The sequence below is a fragment of the Chenopodium quinoa genome, unplaced genomic scaffold (assembly GCF_001683475.1).
Source record: "Chenopodium quinoa cultivar QQ74 unplaced genomic scaffold, ASM168347v1, whole genome shotgun sequence".
NCBI lineage: Eukaryota > Viridiplantae > Streptophyta > Magnoliopsida > Caryophyllales > Amaranthaceae > Chenopodium > Chenopodium quinoa.
Genome location: NW_018745240.1, coordinates 1,647,197 through 1,666,006, shown reverse-complemented (window position 1 = coordinate 1,666,006; position 18,810 = coordinate 1,647,197). Strand labels below are relative to the sequence as shown.

Here is an 18,810-nt window from a genome sequence, read left to right as displayed (position 1 = left end):
GCTCATGGAGGAGAGAGAAAGAGAATGAATATAATGAAAAAAAGAGAGAGAAAAGAGGAAAGAGCATAGAAAAGTACTTCAGAATGAGTAAAGAAGAAGAGAGAGAAAGGAAGGACAGAAGAAAAGGGAAATTAAGTTCGGCCGAAGAAAAGAGGAAAGGGATGTCGGCCGAAGAAAGGAGGAAGAGGACAAAATTGGCAATTGATTTCGCTGAAGCAAATATTGTGCTGTTAGATTCATTCAAATCCGGAAAACAAATGCCGAAGCAAATGTTATACTGTTTAAACGGCTACTGTTCAAAATTAGCACTATCTATTACTAACAATATAATGAACAACAGAGTATTATGCTCCTCCCCTTTCCTTTGTCGTTATCCTCCTTTATTTATATGCATCTACAATTACCGTAGATTAACAATAACTTTATATTTCATTTTTCTTGCCATATACACAACGTGACCGCCAAAAGAAAAGTAATCAAAATTATAGAAAGAAAAGGCACTTACTGATTAGGGGATTTTGCTCCCACCAATCGGAATGCGCCACGTGGGCCAATCAGGTCCTGCCAAGTGTCCCCCAGTTGGAACTGTCAGGGCTTGCCACGTGGCACGCGCTTATTCGTCCACCTTGGACTTATTATGTCATGACACGTGGCATACTCCATGCCTAATGGAGAAACCGGCCACCCAGGCCCAACTTCCGAGGGAAGCCCAATCAGCCCTAGGTTAACCTAAACCTAGGATTGGCACGTTTCCCAAGGTTATAAATTCCTCCCTTAATCCTCATTAAGGGGGGATTACGGAGATTACACAAAGATAACAGGCTGATCACGCTAACAAAGCAGATTACCTACATTAAACACTCTCACCTAGAGAGACCTAATCACTTTAATTTCCGCATTAATTACTCCTTAATCAAGTACTAACTTGATCGTTGGAGGCGGAGCTCCCACCACCAGGAGTCTCCGTTGTTTTGCAGGTACAGGCGTCCGGTTCCAGTCTCGGAATTGTAACTCTCCCGCAGGACATCAGAAAACCCCGAAATATTTGGTGCCGTCTGTGGGGAGAGTAATTCTGAGATGGCATCCAAGTCTGTACCGACTCCTGAAGAGAGGCGTCCCCTAGACGACCCTCAAGTTCAGTCAGACCACGATACTGAGAGTGAATTTGAAGTTGAAGCTCACACAGCTTCAGACGGGACCCTAAGGGCCCGACGTACCCGTCATACCGAAAGGAGGGAACGGGAACATCTTCAAACTGGAAGCGAGCCAGCAGGCGCACCGCCTGTTCGGCAGCAGCCGACTAATGGATCTTCTCCCATCACAAGAAACGAACTCATGACCTTCATGAGGGACTTCAAGGGTGAAATTCAAGAGTTGATCAACAAGAAGCCGCCTGCTCTGGACAAGGAGCAGTCGGCTAAGAAACCTTCCACTTCACTGAAGAGGAAGCCAGTTCAAGGGCGAGCGGCGACTCCTCATCCTAAATCTAGGAAGCGGGAGCCGACTGCCCTTAATTTCACAAAATACCGTTTTCCTACTCCAGGAAATAGGAAACCTGTTCGTCATATTCAGGCGGACGGGTCGAAGAAATCATACACAGACGCTCGGCTACTGCTAGAGCAGAAGAAGAGTGACCGATTGTCAGAGTCGGCCTCTACTTCAAATTTCCAAGACAGTCTGCGAAATACCTCAATGAGGCATACGCAGTCGTATCATGAGAGTCAGTCAGGCGGCACCTCCCGTCAGTCCGGCTTTCATAGCGACCAGGCGGTACCAAACTTACCGTTTGTGCCGCAACAACAGTATTTTTTACAGCCACCTCCGTTTGGTGGACATGCAGCAAAAAACGTCCAACCTATGGACTGGCAGCTACGGTTGCTTAGACTTGGTGAACAGCCGTCGGCCTTCTCCAAGGAAATTACTGAAGCCGCTCAGCCGGCCAAAGTGAAAAATGTATTAGTAGGCGCCTATGACGGCACTACTAACCCAGAAGACCATCTTATGGCCTTCACCAACCTGATGTACCTTCAAGGAATCGCACAACAATGGTTCGGCAACCTGCCGACTGGTTGTGTAAATAGCTTCAGGACGCTTGCTTACTTATTCACCTCCAACTTCGCCATGAACATCCCTACGAAGAAGACGACCATTGATTTAGGAACAATTCAGCAGGGCGAGAAGGAGGGGCTTCGTTCTTACATCAGGCGTTTTAACCTGATGAGAATACAGATTCAAGGGTTACCGGATGAGGTAGCCTATACTGACTTTTTCAGAGGTCTCAAAGACGGGTCGACCTTCAAATTTGATTTGGTCCGAAAGAGGGTGGCGACTCTTCAAGAGGCCTTGATTGAAGCGGAAGCCTATATACAGGCGACTGATCTTTGTACGGTAAAACAGTCGAACGGGAGAAGGTCCGACAAAAGAGAAGGACGACAGAAACAGTCTTCAAACAAAGATGAGAAGAGAAAAGAGGTCTGGGCGGCTGATTCCTCTAAACAGCCGGCCCAGAAAAAGAAAAAAGAATTCAAACCATACTCCCCAAAGTATGCGTTTAACAAGGATAACCAGTTTATCCTAAAAGAAATCAAGGGACGGATCTCAATTGAGAAGCCGGTCCCCATGAAGGGTTCTGCAAACAACCGGAACCAAGAAAAATTATGTGCTTATCATGAAGATGTTGGTCATCACACCAATGACTGCATCAGTCTCATGCGGTATCTGGACCGCCTGGCTGAGCAAGGTGATCTTGACACTTATGTCAAGAAATCTACGGGGAACACTTCCTCAAAAAAGCAGTCGGCCAAAAAGAATCAACAGGCCGACAGCTCCGATACAGATGATGCAGTCGTCTACACCATTGCAGGCGGCTTCTCAGGAGGCGGCCCCACTATTAAGGGCAACAAAGACAATATCAAGCGGTTAGATGTAAATTCCGTTCACCAAGAACGGTCGTCCAAATATTCATTTCCTGAGATTGTCATCACTGAAGAAGATCTAGGAGGGGTAAGAGGGCCGCATGACGACCCTATCGTTATTGAATGTAAAGTGGCCAACCAGAGAGTTGGCCGAATCCTCATAGATACCGGAAGCTCCTCAAATCTCATCAGTAGCAAATGTCTGTCGAAACTAAAATATCAGACTGATTGCATACATCCGGCCTCCCACCCTTTAGTAGGGTTTGGAGGAGGAGTCGTCCACCCAGTGGGACGAGTGGATTTACCCATCCGTCTGGGCGAAAAAGGGGAAGGACGACACATGGTAGTCCGGTTCCTGGTAGTAGAAGAACTCTCGGCCTACAACATGATTCTGGGACGACCAACCCTGAATAATTCCAAAGCTGTTATAATCCCATCTCTTATGTTGCTCAAGTTTGAGAGGGATAATGGAACAGTCGGCTCCCTAAGGGGAGATCAGAGGATGGCCCGAGAGTGCTATCTCTCGGATGTCAAGCCCACTGTTATGGCCACTGGGTCGACTGGTGGAAAAACAGACCTTGACAAAGTCAAAGAGAGTGCGCCTGTTCAAAGAGCAGGCGGCAAGAAGAGAAAGGCATCCCAGACAGGGGCCGCAAGAAAAGACAAAAAATAGCAATCATTGGCAGAGGAGCGGTCGGATGAATTCCGCCCTCAGCCAGCTGGTGAGCATACGGACTTGATCTTAGACGACTCACGTCCTGAGCGAACAGTCAAAGTTGGGACGACTGCTCTGAGAGACCTTGGTGACGACTTTCACAAACTATTGAAAGAATACAAGGACATCTTTGCATTCGAAGTCCATGAAATGCCAGGCATTAGTCCTGATCTGGCGGTACATAAACTAGCCGTGGATCCGAAAAAGAAGCCGGTACGGCAGAAGAAGCGGAACCATGGCGAAGAAAGAAGTCAGGCGGCAGCCGCCGAAGTTAAAAAATTACTTGATGCAGGGTTCATTCGGCAATGTTACTTCCCAGACTGGGTCGCAAATGTGGTGCTTGTTAAAAAGCCGAATGGCACCTGGCGAATGTGTGTAGACTACACAGATTTAAACAAGGCGTGCCCCAAAGACAGTTACCCTCTACCTAAAATTGATAACCTGGTCGACTCAACAGCCGGCCATGCTTTGATGAGCTTTATGGACGCCTACTCTGGTTTCCATCAAATTCCTTTATGGAAGAAAGATCAGGAGAAGACGGCCTTCGTCACTGATCAGGGGTTATATTGTTACACGGTCATGCCGTTTGGTCTTAAGAATGCCCCGGCTACCTTCCAGCGAATGATAAACACTGTGTTCATTGATCAGATTGGGAGAAACGTCGAGGCATACATTGATGATATGATTGTCAAAACTAAACTTCAGAAAGATCATCTGTCGGACCTCCGAGAAACTTTCGCCACACTCAGGCGGCACCATGTCATGCTCAATCCCAAGAAATGTGTCTTTGGAGTTGAGTCTGGGAAATTTCTCGGATTCCTTATCAATCAGAGAGGAATAGAGGCGAACCCTGAGAAGGTGCAGGCGGTCATTGACATGCAGTCGCCTCGTACCATCCGAGAGGTTCAGAAGTTAACAGGTTGTCTGGCGGCCTTGGGAAGATTTCTAAGCCGATCAGGCGACAAATGCCTATACTTTTTCCAGGCAATTAAGAAAAAGGCAAGGTTTGAATGGGGGCCGGATGCTGAGGCGGCCTTCCAGAAATTGAAAGTTCACTTGCATTCCTTGCCGAGGCTGGTCAGCCCTTTGCCCAAAGAAGTACTCTACATGTACCTGGCCGTCTCTGATCATGCGTTAAGCGCTGTTCTCCTTGCTGAAAGAGACGGCTGTCAGCTCCCGGTCTACTTTGTCAGTCACGTACTGAAAAATGCCGAGTTGAGGTATCCCTTAGTGGAGAAATTTGGTCTTGCACTCTTCATGGCTGTTAAAAAATTGAAGCCCTACTTTTTGGCACATGCAGTCGTCGTGTATACAGACCAACCTATCAAGCGGCCACTGACCATCATGGAGTCGTCAGGCCGAATGATCAAATGGGCCATAGAAATTCAGAGCCTCGAAGTTACTTTCGAGCCTAGAAAAGCAGTGAAGGGGCAAGCCTTTGCTGACTTTATTGTTGAGATGACTCGTCCCCCTGACTCTCAAGTTCCAGACCAAGTCTGGAAGGTATATGTGGACGGAAGCTCTACTTCAAATGGTTGTGGAGCAGGCGTCATATGTCAGTCGCCAGAGGGCGACATGTACGAGTATGCTCTACGCTTCAGTTTTCAGGCCTCAAACAATGAGGCAGAATATGAAGCTTTACTAGCCGGAATCCGCATGTGCAAGGCGGCAGGGGCAAGAAAAATAGACGCCTGTTCCGATTCACAATTGATAGTGAGTCAGTACAATGGCGAATACGAAGCAACCCATCCGGCCATGATCAAGTATTTACAGGCGCTCCGACAAGCAGTCGGCTCCCTTGAGGATTTCCATCTGATCCAAGTGCCGAGATCAGAAAACAACCAGGCGGATGCACTGTCAAAATTAGCATCATCCGCCTCCTCTGATACTCCTCGAACTGTTTTTTGGGAAGTAGTGGAGAGGAGAAGCATTGAGGAAGAACCTATTGGAATCTTAGACAGAAGCTCAACCTGGATGGATCCAATCAAGGCATATCTGACAAATGGTACCCTGCCGGACGATCATCAACAGGCGGCAGCACTGAAAAAACGAGCCGCCAGTTTTGAAATAATAAAGGGAGAACTTCACAAAAGGGGGTACCTTCAACCCTTCTTAAAGTGTGTTACTCCAGAGAAGGGACGAGAGATACTAGACGATCTTCACTCTGGTTACTGTGCTTCTCATATAGGCGGTAGGACGCTTGCTCAACGGGCAAGGCGGCAGGGCTACTTTTGGCCTACTTTAGAAGCAGATGCAATGGAGATGGTGAAATAATGTGACAAGTGCCAAAAGTTTGGCAAGCTAATTCACCGTCCGGCTACTGACCTCACTACCATTCATAGCCCACTACCGTTTGCTAAGTGGGGCATGGACATTTTGGGTCCATATACGCCTGCTACAGGCGGAAGGAGGTACATACTTGTTGCCGTCGACTACTTCACTAAATGGGTAGAGGCGGAGGCTGTAAAGGGAATCAAGACGAAGGATGTAATTTCATTCATTTGGAAAAATGTCATCACTCGGTTCGGGGTTCCCATGTCTATGGTTTTTGATAATGGTCCCCAATTTGAGACGCATGTTCTCAAAAGCTGGTTGGGTGACCAAGGAATTGCACACTACTTTGCATCTGTCGGCCGTCCACAAGCAAACGGCCAGGTAGAAGCCTTTAATAAAATTATCTCAGACGGTCTCAAGAAAAAGATTGAACGAGCAGGCGGCCTATGGGCGGATGAATTACCACATGTTCTCTGGGCCATTAGGACGACTGAAAAAGGGCGACTGGAGAAACTCCATTCCTCCTAACTTATGGTGCGGAAGCTGTCCTTCCAATAGAACACTACGAGCCGACTCTTCGAGTAATGCTATATGACGAAAAGGCAAACTGGGAAGCCATGCGCCTGGCATTAGATTCACTTCCTGAAAGGAGGGGCAATGCTGTCTTGCGCCATGAAATTTACCGCCTGAGAATGACTAGATCATACAACAAAAAAGTACACAGGCGTCCACTCAAAGTGGGGGACTTTGTACTCAGAAAAATGGAAGCAGTTGGTAGGGCTAATGAGTCTGGCAAACTAACTCCCAACTGGGAAGGACCCTACCGAATCTGTGAAGAGGTCAGGGACGGTACCTACCGGCTGGAAACACCAGACGGACGACCGTTGCCTCGAACTTGGAATGTAGATAATCTTAAGAAATATTTCTTTTGAATGATGTAAATAATCAAGAGCTACTTAATAAAAGTTTACACTTAATATTCAATTTTGTACTAAGAGGGGCACGCCTACTAACAAACAGTCGGCTACTCTCCATAGTTTTTATTCTTACTTAAGAGGGGCATACCGCCTGTACCTTTACAGTCGGTTACTATCCATTGAGTATTTTACTCTATCTTCAGAGGGGCATGCCGTCTGTACCTTTACAGTCGGCTACTCTCCATTGAGTATTTACTCTATCTTCAGAGGGGCATGCCGTCTGTACCTTTACAGTCGGCTACTCTCCATCGAGTATTTTACTCACCATAAGGGCCGACTGGTTCCAAACACACAGCCACCCCCCTTATACTTAGCTAAAAAAGATTAGGGCCTGGCCGACCCTGTGCCTAACAGGCGGCTACCCTCCTTTTACTTAGCACCTACGTTCACCAAGAACTAACCAAGGTCACAGGCCGAATGATCAGACCAGGCGCCAAGCCAACTGATCAAATCTTCAAAACTAATACGACCTGTCCCAACATCATAGCAGGCGTCCGGCGGCATCCCTCCGGATGAAATTCGTCGCAGAGAGCAGCTCCCTTTTGGGTGGAACATTGCTCTATAAACTAATTACACGGCACCTATACGACTGCCCCCAAGGGCAACCACGTAGCCGTTTTTGAGACAAGGATAACTGTATCACTAACCAAACCAGTGGTAGCAGTTGACATCTGAGTCAGATGACCGCCTGTATTACTTGGGATAAATGCAGGGGGTACCTCTTGAGTTAATAGCCAACAAACATTGGCGAATCAAGGGGTCTAGCCGGCCTCCGCCGCCTGGTACCTCTACTTCTCAAGCAAGAGTGACGGTGACTGAGTAACACCAACGTTAACTCATAGTCACTCCCTCAAACTTAGTATGGAACCTAAAAGGTTTGAGTAGACCGCCTGTTTTTTGGCAAACAGGGGCACTCAAACCCCTATTCCTACTGGTAACCTCTTGAGTTAATAGCCAACAAACATTGGCGAATCAAAAGGTTCAGCCGGACTCCGCCGCCTGGTACCTTTACTACTCAAGCAGGAGTGACGGCGACTGAGTAACACCAACGTTAACTCATAGTCACTCTCTCAAACTTAGTATGGAGCCTAAAAGGTATGAGTCGTCCGCCTGTTTTTAGCAAACAGGGGCTCTCAACCACTACTCCTGCTAGGTTAACAACCTCTTGAGTTAATAGCCAACAAACATTGGCGATTCAAGGGGTCTAGCCGGCCTCCGCCGCCTGGTACCTCTACTTCTCAAGCAAGAGTGACGGCGACTGAGTAACACCAACGTTAACTCATAGTCACTCCCTCAAACTTGGTATGGAACCTAAAAGGTTTGAGTAGACCGCCTGTTTTTTGGCAAACAGGGGCACTCAAACCCCTATTCCTACTAGGTAACCACTCGGGTTAATAGCCAACATACATTGGCGAATCAAGGGGAACAACCGGTACCCACCGCTTGATACCTCTACTACTCAGTTACTTGGCAACTAGGTAACAATCATGTTTACTTGGTCAGACCACTTTCCTACTTGGTTAATTTTGCAAATGACAGGACCCCCTGCCTAAAAGGGATCCAGTTTAAAATGGTTCGAATACCGATTGGATAAATGGCCGACTGATCGTCTATCCTGGAAACAGACAACCAGTCGTCCTGGGGCATAGGCGGCGTGACTAACTATCCGTACCTGTCTGCAACTATCGGCCATGTAAAACAGTCGGTATAGTGTACAATTGGATATCAGAATATTCAATACTTGAACAAATTTGAAGCAAAACAAAAAATTCATTTAAAAGAAGTCGGTCATTAAGACCGGCAAAATATTCAGAGCCCCGGCCCCCTAGCCGGGTAAATACAAAACAAACGGCACGCAGGCCGTGGAAAGAATACATAAAGCTTAAGAAGGGGGCAGATCTTCAATATTAATAGCTGCCGCCTGGTCAGCACTCTTCTTGCTGGACTCGGCTTCAGCTGCATCCTTTTTTGATGCATTACCCCCAAGCGGCACAAGCGCCACTACCGGCTCCTCCTCCTCCAACGCTTCCTCCAACGCCTCTTCCTCAGCAGCCGCCAGGATCTCTTGATTATATGTGTTAGAACACTAGCGGTACGTTTTTTCCCATGAGGCAAAGTCGGCATTGGGGAAGAGGCGGCCCCAAGTCATGCGCTGGATTTGAGCAGAGTCTTCCATCATCTCCCGGACCAGCTCTTTCTTCTCTTGCTCGGCCTTTTCCGAGAGCTCCTTAGTAAGACTCTTCTCCTGGGTCACCAGGCGTTCCTTTACGTTGGCCAAGGATTTCTCCAAGGCTTCGTATGAGTACATCTTTAGGCGAAGAGGTTTCAGCTCGGCCTTGAGATTGGTGATGGTCGCCTCCAGCTCGCCATTCCTCTTCTAGGCCGCCTCTAACTGAGCCCGAATAGCGGCGGTAGCCTGCGCCTGATAATAAAGAATATCAACGGTCAGAACTTCATTTTGGGCAATTTGAAACATTGCCTTATCACAGTCAGAGGCGGCCATAGCTTTTGCAGCCTTTACCTCTTTGTTCTTCCGGTCAAGCGGCTTGCGAAGGCCGTTCACTCGCAGCAGGGCCTAAGTAAAAATGAACAGGCGCCAGTTTCTAAACAAAAAGAAAACAGGCGTCCTGGAATTCAAATAGTCAAAAATATGCCAAGTATAACTCAGCAAGGACCCCTGCAATCCCGTCTAGGTCAAGGGTGCCGACACCCCGGACCGCCTCCCTTTCAGCTGGAGGAACGGCCTTGATCATAGACTTGGCCACCTCGACCAAGTCAGGCTCCTGAGGGCCGGCTGCATCAAACATAAACAAACGGATTAGACCTACTAAAAAAGGGAGCAAGTCTAAAATTTACAAGGACAACTTCATACTTCTAGGCGGCCCAGCTGGAGTTTTTGAAGAAGTGGTCGGTTGTTTCTCAGCCGCCGCATGTTTCCTGGCAGAACCAGGAGAGCTCGCAACAGTCGTCCTCCGGGCCTTGGGGTCCGGCTGTTGGGAAGAAGAAGCTCTTGGAGCACCCGTCTAAAAAAAAAGAAGAAAAAAGTCAGTATATGCATAAACACAACTCCAAAAAGAGGGTGAAAGGTTCGAAGCCCACCAAGGGTGCCCCCTTGTTGGGGGAGTCGGTTGAAGCTTGTTGCATGATGGAGGCCCGCAACATGGCCGCCGCAGTCTTGGAGGCGGTAATTTTGCTCATGGCGTCCGCTGCAAAAACAAACAGTAAAGTTAATAAAAGTTAAAACAAAAATGCACGGAACAGCAGAGTATTCGACAAGCCGACTACCTCTTGAGGACCGACTGCTGAGGCCACAGGCGGCCAAAAAGTACTCGTCGTAGAGCCATTTGAAACTCGGGACGCAGTGCAGGGGTACTTGCTCTCGTACCCCTGAAGTAGAGTCGACCCTCGACTCTACTTTAAAGAGTCCTTTATCCAGGATCTCTTTCTTAGCCTTGGGGGGAACAGGCGGCATGCTACGGCCGCCTGCAAGAAGGGGCGGATTCCTGTTCCACCTGTTGAGGCGCTTGTTCAGCTCCGTGTCTGAACTCTCAATGATGAAAAAGGTGCACCACCAGTCCTTCCATTTGTTTGCTTTACCTCTCGTCATGTAGTAGCCCCTGTGGCTCGTCAATTGATACCAGCCGGTACCGCCTGCCTTAGGGGTCCGGCCGGCTGAGGTAGTTCATGTGGGCGAAAGCCTCGAAGCTCGGCTCCACCCCGTGCAGTTCGCACCCGGCCACATAGCCGAGTACGTTGACCCAGGAGTTCGGGGCTAACTGCCATAACCCCAACTCATACCCATCCAAGATCCGCTGAACAGCCGGATGTAATGGGAAGCGCAGCCCAGCCTTGATGGCCGCCTCGTAGCAGCCAAAGCAGGCGCTATCATAACTGGTACCAGCCGGCCAGACGACTGTGTCCTCTGGATCCGGCACGAACACTAAAAAGTCGGGGCCCATTGTGTAGTTTGCGATAAAGCTCTCCACTTTCTCTTGCATGGCTGTGATCCGGCCCCGAGGTACCGTGCAGTAGTAGGGGGTATTTTGCTCTCGGTAAGAGGCGGATGGCTCCGCCTAATTGTCCCCCTTCTTAACTGCGTGAGAAAGCCTCGCCTCTTGCAGGCGACTGTTTTTCTCTTCTGTGTCCAGAGAAGCATGGCCAGAAGAGCTAGACTCGGAATCGTCCTTCTACGAGTCCGAAGAGGACGACTCCTCCCCTCTCCCGGAGGGGCCCGCCTCCTCTCCTTTAAAAGGAGCAGGAGAGAATGAAGAATTGTCAACTGAGAAATGGGAAAGGGTCACTTTGATTCCTCCCTCAGAACAGCCGGCTTTCAAGCCGCTTTGTTTCACTTCCACATCTGGCGCCTGGTCAGATGTTTCACTAATCGGCACCCTGCGGGAGGAGCCGTCTGAATTTGAGATCCTGGCAGTCTTTTTTGTTCTGGTCATCATGCTCTGCATAGACACAGATACAGTCGGACTTTGTATAAAGGGCAAAGATGGGTCCGGAAAAGGGCAGGCGGCACTCCTAGTCCTAGATTCAGCCGTCCCCGGTGACCGACTGATCACTAACCTAGGTCGTGTCGTGTGCTTCCGTGGTGCCATTTCAAAAAAGAATAAAATAAAGACAATTAAGAGTAAGAGAACCGACGGTTACCAGAACGAGTGACGTTGATGGAGTTCTGAAAATCTTGTGCAGTCGGCTTGTCAGAGCAGGCGGTAGGCAGAAAAGTCCAAAATGTCAGAGCAAGTTCAGGGGTCCGAATGTTCTCTCACAAAGTTCTCAAGTGTGAAAATGACTGAAGTCAACACTCCTTTATATAGGCGAAGTGAGAAGGCGAAGGGTCACTTCCAGAATTCAAAATTTGGGCGGGAGAAACTCTCGGCCCTTCGCCGAGTGACACCTGTAGCAGGTCGTCGCCTGTTACAGTTCGACACCTGTCACAGGTAACACGTGATCAGTCACGTGCCACCTGTGAGGGGCAAATGATTAGGGGATTTTGCTCCCACCAATCGGAATGCGCCACGTGGGCCAATCAGGTCCTGCCAAGTGTCCCCCAGTTGGAACTGTCAGGGCTTGCCACGTGGCACGCGCTTATTCGTCCACCTTGGACTTATTATGTCATGACACGTGGCATACTCCATGCCTAATGGAGAAACCGGCCACCCAGGCCCAACTTCCGAGGGAAGCCCAATCAGCCCTAGGTTAACCTAAACCTAGGATTGGCACGTTTCCCAAGGTTATAAATTCCTCCCTTAATCCTTATTAAGGGGGGATTACGGAGATTACACAGAGATAACAGGCTGATCACGCTAACAAAGCAGATTACCTACATTAAACACTCTCACCTAGAGAGACCTAATCACTTTAATTTCCGCATTAATTACTCCTTAATCAAGTACTAACTTGACCGTTGGAGGCGGAGCTCCCACCACCAGGAGTCTCCGTTGTTTTGCAGGTACAGGCGTCCGGTTCCAGTCTCGGAATTGTAACTCTCCCGCAGGACATCAGAAAACCCCGAAACACTTACATATAGAACGAGGAAACAGATGAAAGGAAAAACAAAATCGGAAGAGAGAGAAACGGTAAACGAAAAGAACCCAAGGAAAAACAAAAAAAAGCCGCCTATATATAGAAGGAGAATGTTTCGGCAAAAAGGCCAGTGTAAGAACAGGAAAAACCCGTAAAACAAATGCCGAAACAAATGTTATACTGTTTAAACTGCTGTCGCTCCAAACTGGCACTATTCAATGAGTCTACCGGTGAACTCCCTACTTTGTAAGAGTTAAGAGAGAAGTTCACCGCCACTCTCATTGTGAACAGCAGCGAAATCAATTGTCAATTATGAACATTAAAATATTATGCTTTTCCCCTTTCCTTTGTCCTTATGTACTAATTGCTTCGGCACCCAGCCGAACTTTTCTTCTTTTTGCTTCTATATACAACATTTCGGTAAAAGGCCAAATATAAAAGAGAAGGACAAATCCGAATAACAAATGATGAAGCAAATGTTATACTATTGAAATTACTGCTGTTCATAATCAACAATTGATTTCGCTGCTGTTCATAATAAGAGTACCGGTGAACTTCTCTCTTAAATCTGAAAAAGAGAGGAGTTCACCGATAGACTCATTATTAACAGTATTGAACAGTTCAATTGCCAATTATAAACAGTAGAGTATTGTGCTTTTCCCCTTTCCATTGTCCTCATCTTCCTTCCTTCGGCAGCCAGTCGAACTTTTATTCCTATTTCTTCTATCCTTCCTTTCCCTCTCTTCTTCTTAGCCATCTCCCGAAATCAATTGCAAATTATGAATAATAAAGTATTCTACAATTTCCAATTTTGAACAGTACCAATTTTGAACAGTAGCACTGTGAACAAAACAACAATTGCTTTAGCAAAATCAATTGCCAATATTGTCCTGTTCCTCCTTTCTTCGGCCGAAAGACCTTTCCTCTATTACTCGGCCGAACTTTTATTCTATTTCTCTTGTCCTCCCTTTTTCTCTCTTCTTCTTGGCCATCTCTCGATCCTCGTCTCCCCAGATTTAGCTAAACCTTTTGCTTTCTTCTTCTAGAAATATAAATCAACACAACACACAACACCAATCTAAGTGATAGTCGATTCAAATCACAACACAAACCAAAAAAATAGTATTTACCAAACAAAGTAAACAAACACAGAGAAACACAACACAATACATCAATCTAAAATGATAATCGATTCTTTGGTACGAAAAAACAAAATAAAAGACCAAAACACAAATATAAATCAACACAACACAACACACCAATCTGAATGGTACAAAATAAAAGACCATAACACAAATATAAATCAACACAACACATCAATCTGAATGGTAAGCGATTTAAATCACAACACAAACCAAAAAAAAAAATTATATGCCAAACAAAGTAAACAAATAAATAGAAACAGGAAACACAAAGACAAAAAAAAAAAGGTAATAAACCCCAATACCAAACAAACCAAAACAATGCAAACGCAAAGGCCATGAACAATAAAAATAGACAAACAAATTAAGTCCAACTGAATAGAAGTAACAAAAAATCACCGAAACCTCCGGTCCAAGAAAAATCGAACAAACACTTACAAATATACACAACAATGAAATCCAAAATGCAATACCAAGAAACAAAAAAACCACAACACAAACCTGTATATAACTCCAAAAGGAAACATAATAGAAGAACGAAAACACAAATTTGAAAAACTAAATCTAAATTATAAAAAGAGAAGACAATTATATATAAAATGAGAGAATAGAAAAACGGAAAAACAAAATCGGAAGAGAGAGAAATAGTAAATGAAATAACCTAAGGGAAAGCCAAAAAAAGCCACCTATATATATAATGAGAATGTTTCGGAAAGAGGCCAAATACAATAGGAAAGTACAAATCCGAAAAACAAATGCTGAAGCAAATGTTGTGCTGTTCAGATTGCTCCTGTAGCAAATGCTGTGCTGTTAAAATCGTTACTGTTCAAAATTTACCGGTCAAAATTGACACTGTTCAAAATTGGAAATTGAAATTCGTTACTGTTCATAACAGGTCTAACCGTGAATTGTCTATGTTATGCTGTTCAAATTGCTACTGTAGCAAATGTTGTGCTGTTAAAATCGCTACTGTTCAAAATGTACTGTTCAAAATTGACACTGTTCAAAATTGGAAATTGAAATTCGCTACTGTTCATAACAGGTCTAACCGTGAACTTCTCTCTTTTTAAGAGTTGTAGATACATGAAAAAAATCCCTAAACTAATTATTTATGCTGGACCAAGTCCACTCCATGTTAATTTCAACCTTTCGTTTATCTATGTCGCCAATGCCACCCTTTCTCATGTACTAAAAGGTGCATTAACCTAGATGCATGTGTGTATAAACTAGTTGAGTTGATACCACAAATGAGTTATTTAGATGTGTATAATGTCCTGCAACCAATAAGCACAACATCAAGGAATGAAAGAGTATTGTCAATTTATGTAAGATTCGGAAATAAAGCAAACCTCCCCTCCCCTCCCCTCCCCTCCTTGATCTCTCTTTTTGTTTAATACCCCTCTCTATCAAATTGAAGTCAAGAGTAAGAACACCGAGATATAGCACTACAAATTCTGTGATCAGCACATTAGCACAAGATTGATTACCCAACAGCTAGCACCCATATAATTATTAAATTGTTTTTGCTAGCTTGATTCATGACTCATGAGAGAGGAAAATGTTTTCTAAGCAGATTAAGAAGCACCAATATACAATCCAGGAACTCAGAAAGCAAGAAAGATGAGATGGCTCCAAGAAAATTTGAGTTTAGTAAGCCACTAAGCCCTCTACTCTCTAAGTACAAGGATAAATCAGACTCAACCCATTATACTCAGTAGACTCCAAAAACAGAATGGAATAAACAAGCTAACCAGTCTATATAGCTCAATTTGCTTCTTTGTACACATGACGAAAATCATGAACAATTATGCTAGATTAAGATGTGTTACATCTCCCATGATTAGATAATCTTGCAAAGACACTAAATTGAATTCTTCGAGATTTAAACAATAATATACCGGGAAATACCATCGAGGCATAACACTTCCTGCTTTAAGACTGGCTTGATAAAAGGCCTTAGCTAACATCACTTCAATGAAGATTCCCTACCTAACCAAAGCCATTCTTCCTAGACAGTTTAGTTAGCTCAAGAACACTTACCCTTCCCCAATGGCCCAATTAGCAGATAGGGAAAGATCACAACAACCAAGATTTGTCCTTCAATACAGATTTTCCCCACTCTTTTACCATACTTGTGTTGCCATGACGAGGTGATTTTAAGTTCAATCATTGTTCAAAACTGGCAATTTTATTCCATTTGACCTTGTGGACATGGATATAAATCCCCAAAACCATATAACGAATTGCTTCAAGATCACATGAAAAGTTTTCATCCATTTTAAGGCAAATTAAGGAAATGACGTGCTAGAGCCTAGAGCCAATTGCCAAACAGAGCTTAAAATCCCTTTCACACATCAGCTCTTTGTCATCGGTTATTGTTCCCTGAAGTCCTAAATCCCAAAAGAACGAATTTATTCCGTTCATTAACTATATCAGGACACACAAGGCTAGCAGTACCTCTAACCCTCACAAAGTTGGAACATTCTAAAGTCCCACTAGTACTTGCTGTTATTGATAATCGATGAGGGAGCTTCAGCTACAGCCCCTACAGCAGATTCATTATTTAACTCAGTATCAATCCCTCTAGCAACCTAGCATTGCTGCAGACAAACTTCTCCCCATAATATTACCTTCTCTGTTTATCAATGCTATTAACATTCCCATTCATTGACAGATTATATTGACAACTAAAACTAATAAGTCAGCAGGCTTTCATAAGATCTAGCTCAATCTCAGAAACCACAAATCAAGACCAAGACATAGGTTAACGCATGAGTTTTTACTCTAGTTAAGCATTACAGCTAAATGCTAGGAAGGTATTATTTTAAGTTTGCGATAGCGCAAACAAGTTACATACATGCTTAATATCCTGTGAATAACCGAATACTAATTAACAAAAACAATGCTTAATATGCTTCAAAATTTGTGAATAATGAGCATCTCCCTCAAAGGCTTTTTTTTTTTGTTTTCCCCTAACTTGCTGAATCAAGTCAAGTGAATCACATGAGGAGCTACCGAGATTTGACACTATCCATAATTCTAACATTACCCTGTCTACGCGAGTTATCAACACAAAATGCAACAATGCTATTAAAAAATCACCGAGAACAGCTCATCACTTCTCCAACGAGGGATAGTCATAACTCTTGTAAAGGGTACTCAAAAACCCAATTTCATTTAATGTAGAGTACCAACAAAAATTGCTTCACAACCACAAGAACACAAAAAAAAAAAGCCATTGAATTCCGAAACTATCATCAAATTATTCACCAAAAATATAAATGTTCAAAACAAAATCTAATTTAAGCAAGACAGGAGGAAGAGAAAAATACTCTTGATTGCTGTTCTTGTTGATGGTAGAATTACAAAACCACAATATTCCCGGATTTGAGATTAATACTCTCAATTGTAAAACGATCACTAGTTAACCTTCTCAGATGATTCGGATGACGAAATGGAAGAAATGCAACAAACCCAGCAATAGCAACAGAATAACCACCTCTCATTTTCCCAACAATAAACCCTTTCACCTGCGAATTCGACCGCCATTTCTTGCTTAATTCCATCCAAGCTCGCTTCTGCCGGTACCGCCTTGGCAGAACAAGCAATGGTTCACCCGCAGCAACTGCATTCACATCCGCTGATCCACCAACCAAATCGTTAAACCTCGCAGTAGCCCGCTCTTTTGCCGTCGAATCACCAGCTACCAAATCAATGAAAAACCTCTCCAACATCTGCTTGTTAATTAGCGTTTCACTTGTAGCCAAATCCAAAAATCCAACCCGATTTTCAAACCTGATTTTGTTCTTGTTCTTCACCCCAATTAACTCGTCTTGTAGACAAACTCTTGGAGTTCCGATTCCTGAATCAACCAAGAATACATCTTCGCTTAATCGAAGAACATCAGCCTGTAACGAATTTCCGCTGCTTAATTTGAAGCTTGAATTCGATTTGGGGAATAATTGATTCATGTAAACACTGTGGTTTGAACCAGAAATTTGGGGTGATGAAGAAAAGGGTTGAATTTGTTCGCCATTTTTAGGGTTTTGCGAGGGTTTTGAGTTGATTGACCCAAGTGCAAATCCATGGTTGGAGGGAAGATTGGAGGTCCGGTGGAGAAGCGCGGCGGAGTTGGGAAGAACCCTACGAGAAAGTTCCAGTAATCTGGTCATGTTTGGTTGGTTTTTTTGGATCTGATTCGTTTCAGTCGGTAAGTAATTGGAGCAAGCATTGTTTTTTATTTTTTTTGTTTTTTTTTTTCCCCGATTTTTTCAAAGGGTGAAAAGTGTGCGGGACAAGCGTGTAAGAAGACGTGTGCAAGTCACGTGAGCGTTGATTTTTCAATTTCCTTTTTTTTTTTTTGATCTAATTGCAACTAGTTATTGACCCGCGGGCCATGCCACGACACATCATAAATTTATAAGTTTGATCAAAACTAAAATAAAAAAGGGTTAATGTTGAACAATATTAATAAGTGAATGAAAAATACAATAATTTATATTACCATGTACCTTTCATTAAAATATACTTCTTCCATTAACTATTACTTGCACCAAAGGAATATTTTATCTCTGACAAATAATACCCCTTTATTACGAGTAATAGTTAACGGGGGAAGTATAAGATATGTCAAATTTAAATACGGAGGTTATGCATATGAAGTGTATTTCAAGTAAATTATAGAAAATTAAAGTTACGTCAATGAAGAGTTTTTCAAAGTGACTAAACATTTCTACAATTCAATGTGGTGAAAGAAGGGAAATAACACATGGGGTGACACATGACGCACATGTGCCACCAAATCATAAGTAATAGTGACATATAACGTTAGCATGTTGTCCCTATAAGCTTTAATAATATTATAAATTATTAATCATGTTGGATGTAATTTTAGTTTAGCAAAAACTAGCTTCAATTTGCTAGGGTTAATTTTGGAAAGAGGTTATGGTATGTCATAAAAATATAAAATAAATAAATAATGTTTTAGTTACATAAAATTCCTTTTCAGAAGTAATTTTTTCAAATTATCAATGTAGATAATAGTATGTTCATATGTTGTTGTCATAAAGTATGTATGTGTCATTTAGGATAAGCATTTTATTCGTTTATATATGTCATGTTTTTATTTTTCATGTTAATTAATATTGTTTAGAGAAGCTATTGCGTAAGGCTTGTCTCATTAAGAGTTTTGTGAGTCAAGCCTCAAAAACAAGAACCCAGCTTATAGATGATATCATCTAGGCAATGGATGGTAC

The 18,810-nt window shown here is 44.0% G+C and overlaps 1 protein-coding gene across 1 annotated transcript; it reads right to left on the bottom strand.

Moving 5' to 3' along the window:
- Positions 1 to 12,565: 12,565 nt before the first annotated feature.
- On the bottom strand, positions 12,566 to 17,812 carry LOC110711127. Its single transcript, XM_021889505.1, has 2 exons — positions 16,888 to 17,812; positions 12,566 to 13,455 (listed from the first exon to the last, which is right to left on the bottom strand). Exon 1 carries the CDS (start codon positions 17,725 to 17,727, stop codon positions 16,918 to 16,920), a length of 810 nt encoding a protein of 269 aa, XP_021745197.1. The 5' UTR covers positions 17,728 to 17,812; the 3' UTR covers positions 12,566 to 13,455; positions 16,888 to 16,917.
- Positions 17,813 to 18,810: the final 998 nt, after the last annotated feature.

Bases quoted from the DNA above. Each gene is read 5' to 3' on its own strand.
- LOC110711127 (XM_021889505.1), bottom strand. From the start codon at position 17,727: ATGACCAGATTACTGGAACTTTCTCGTAGGGTTCTTCCCAACTCCGCC.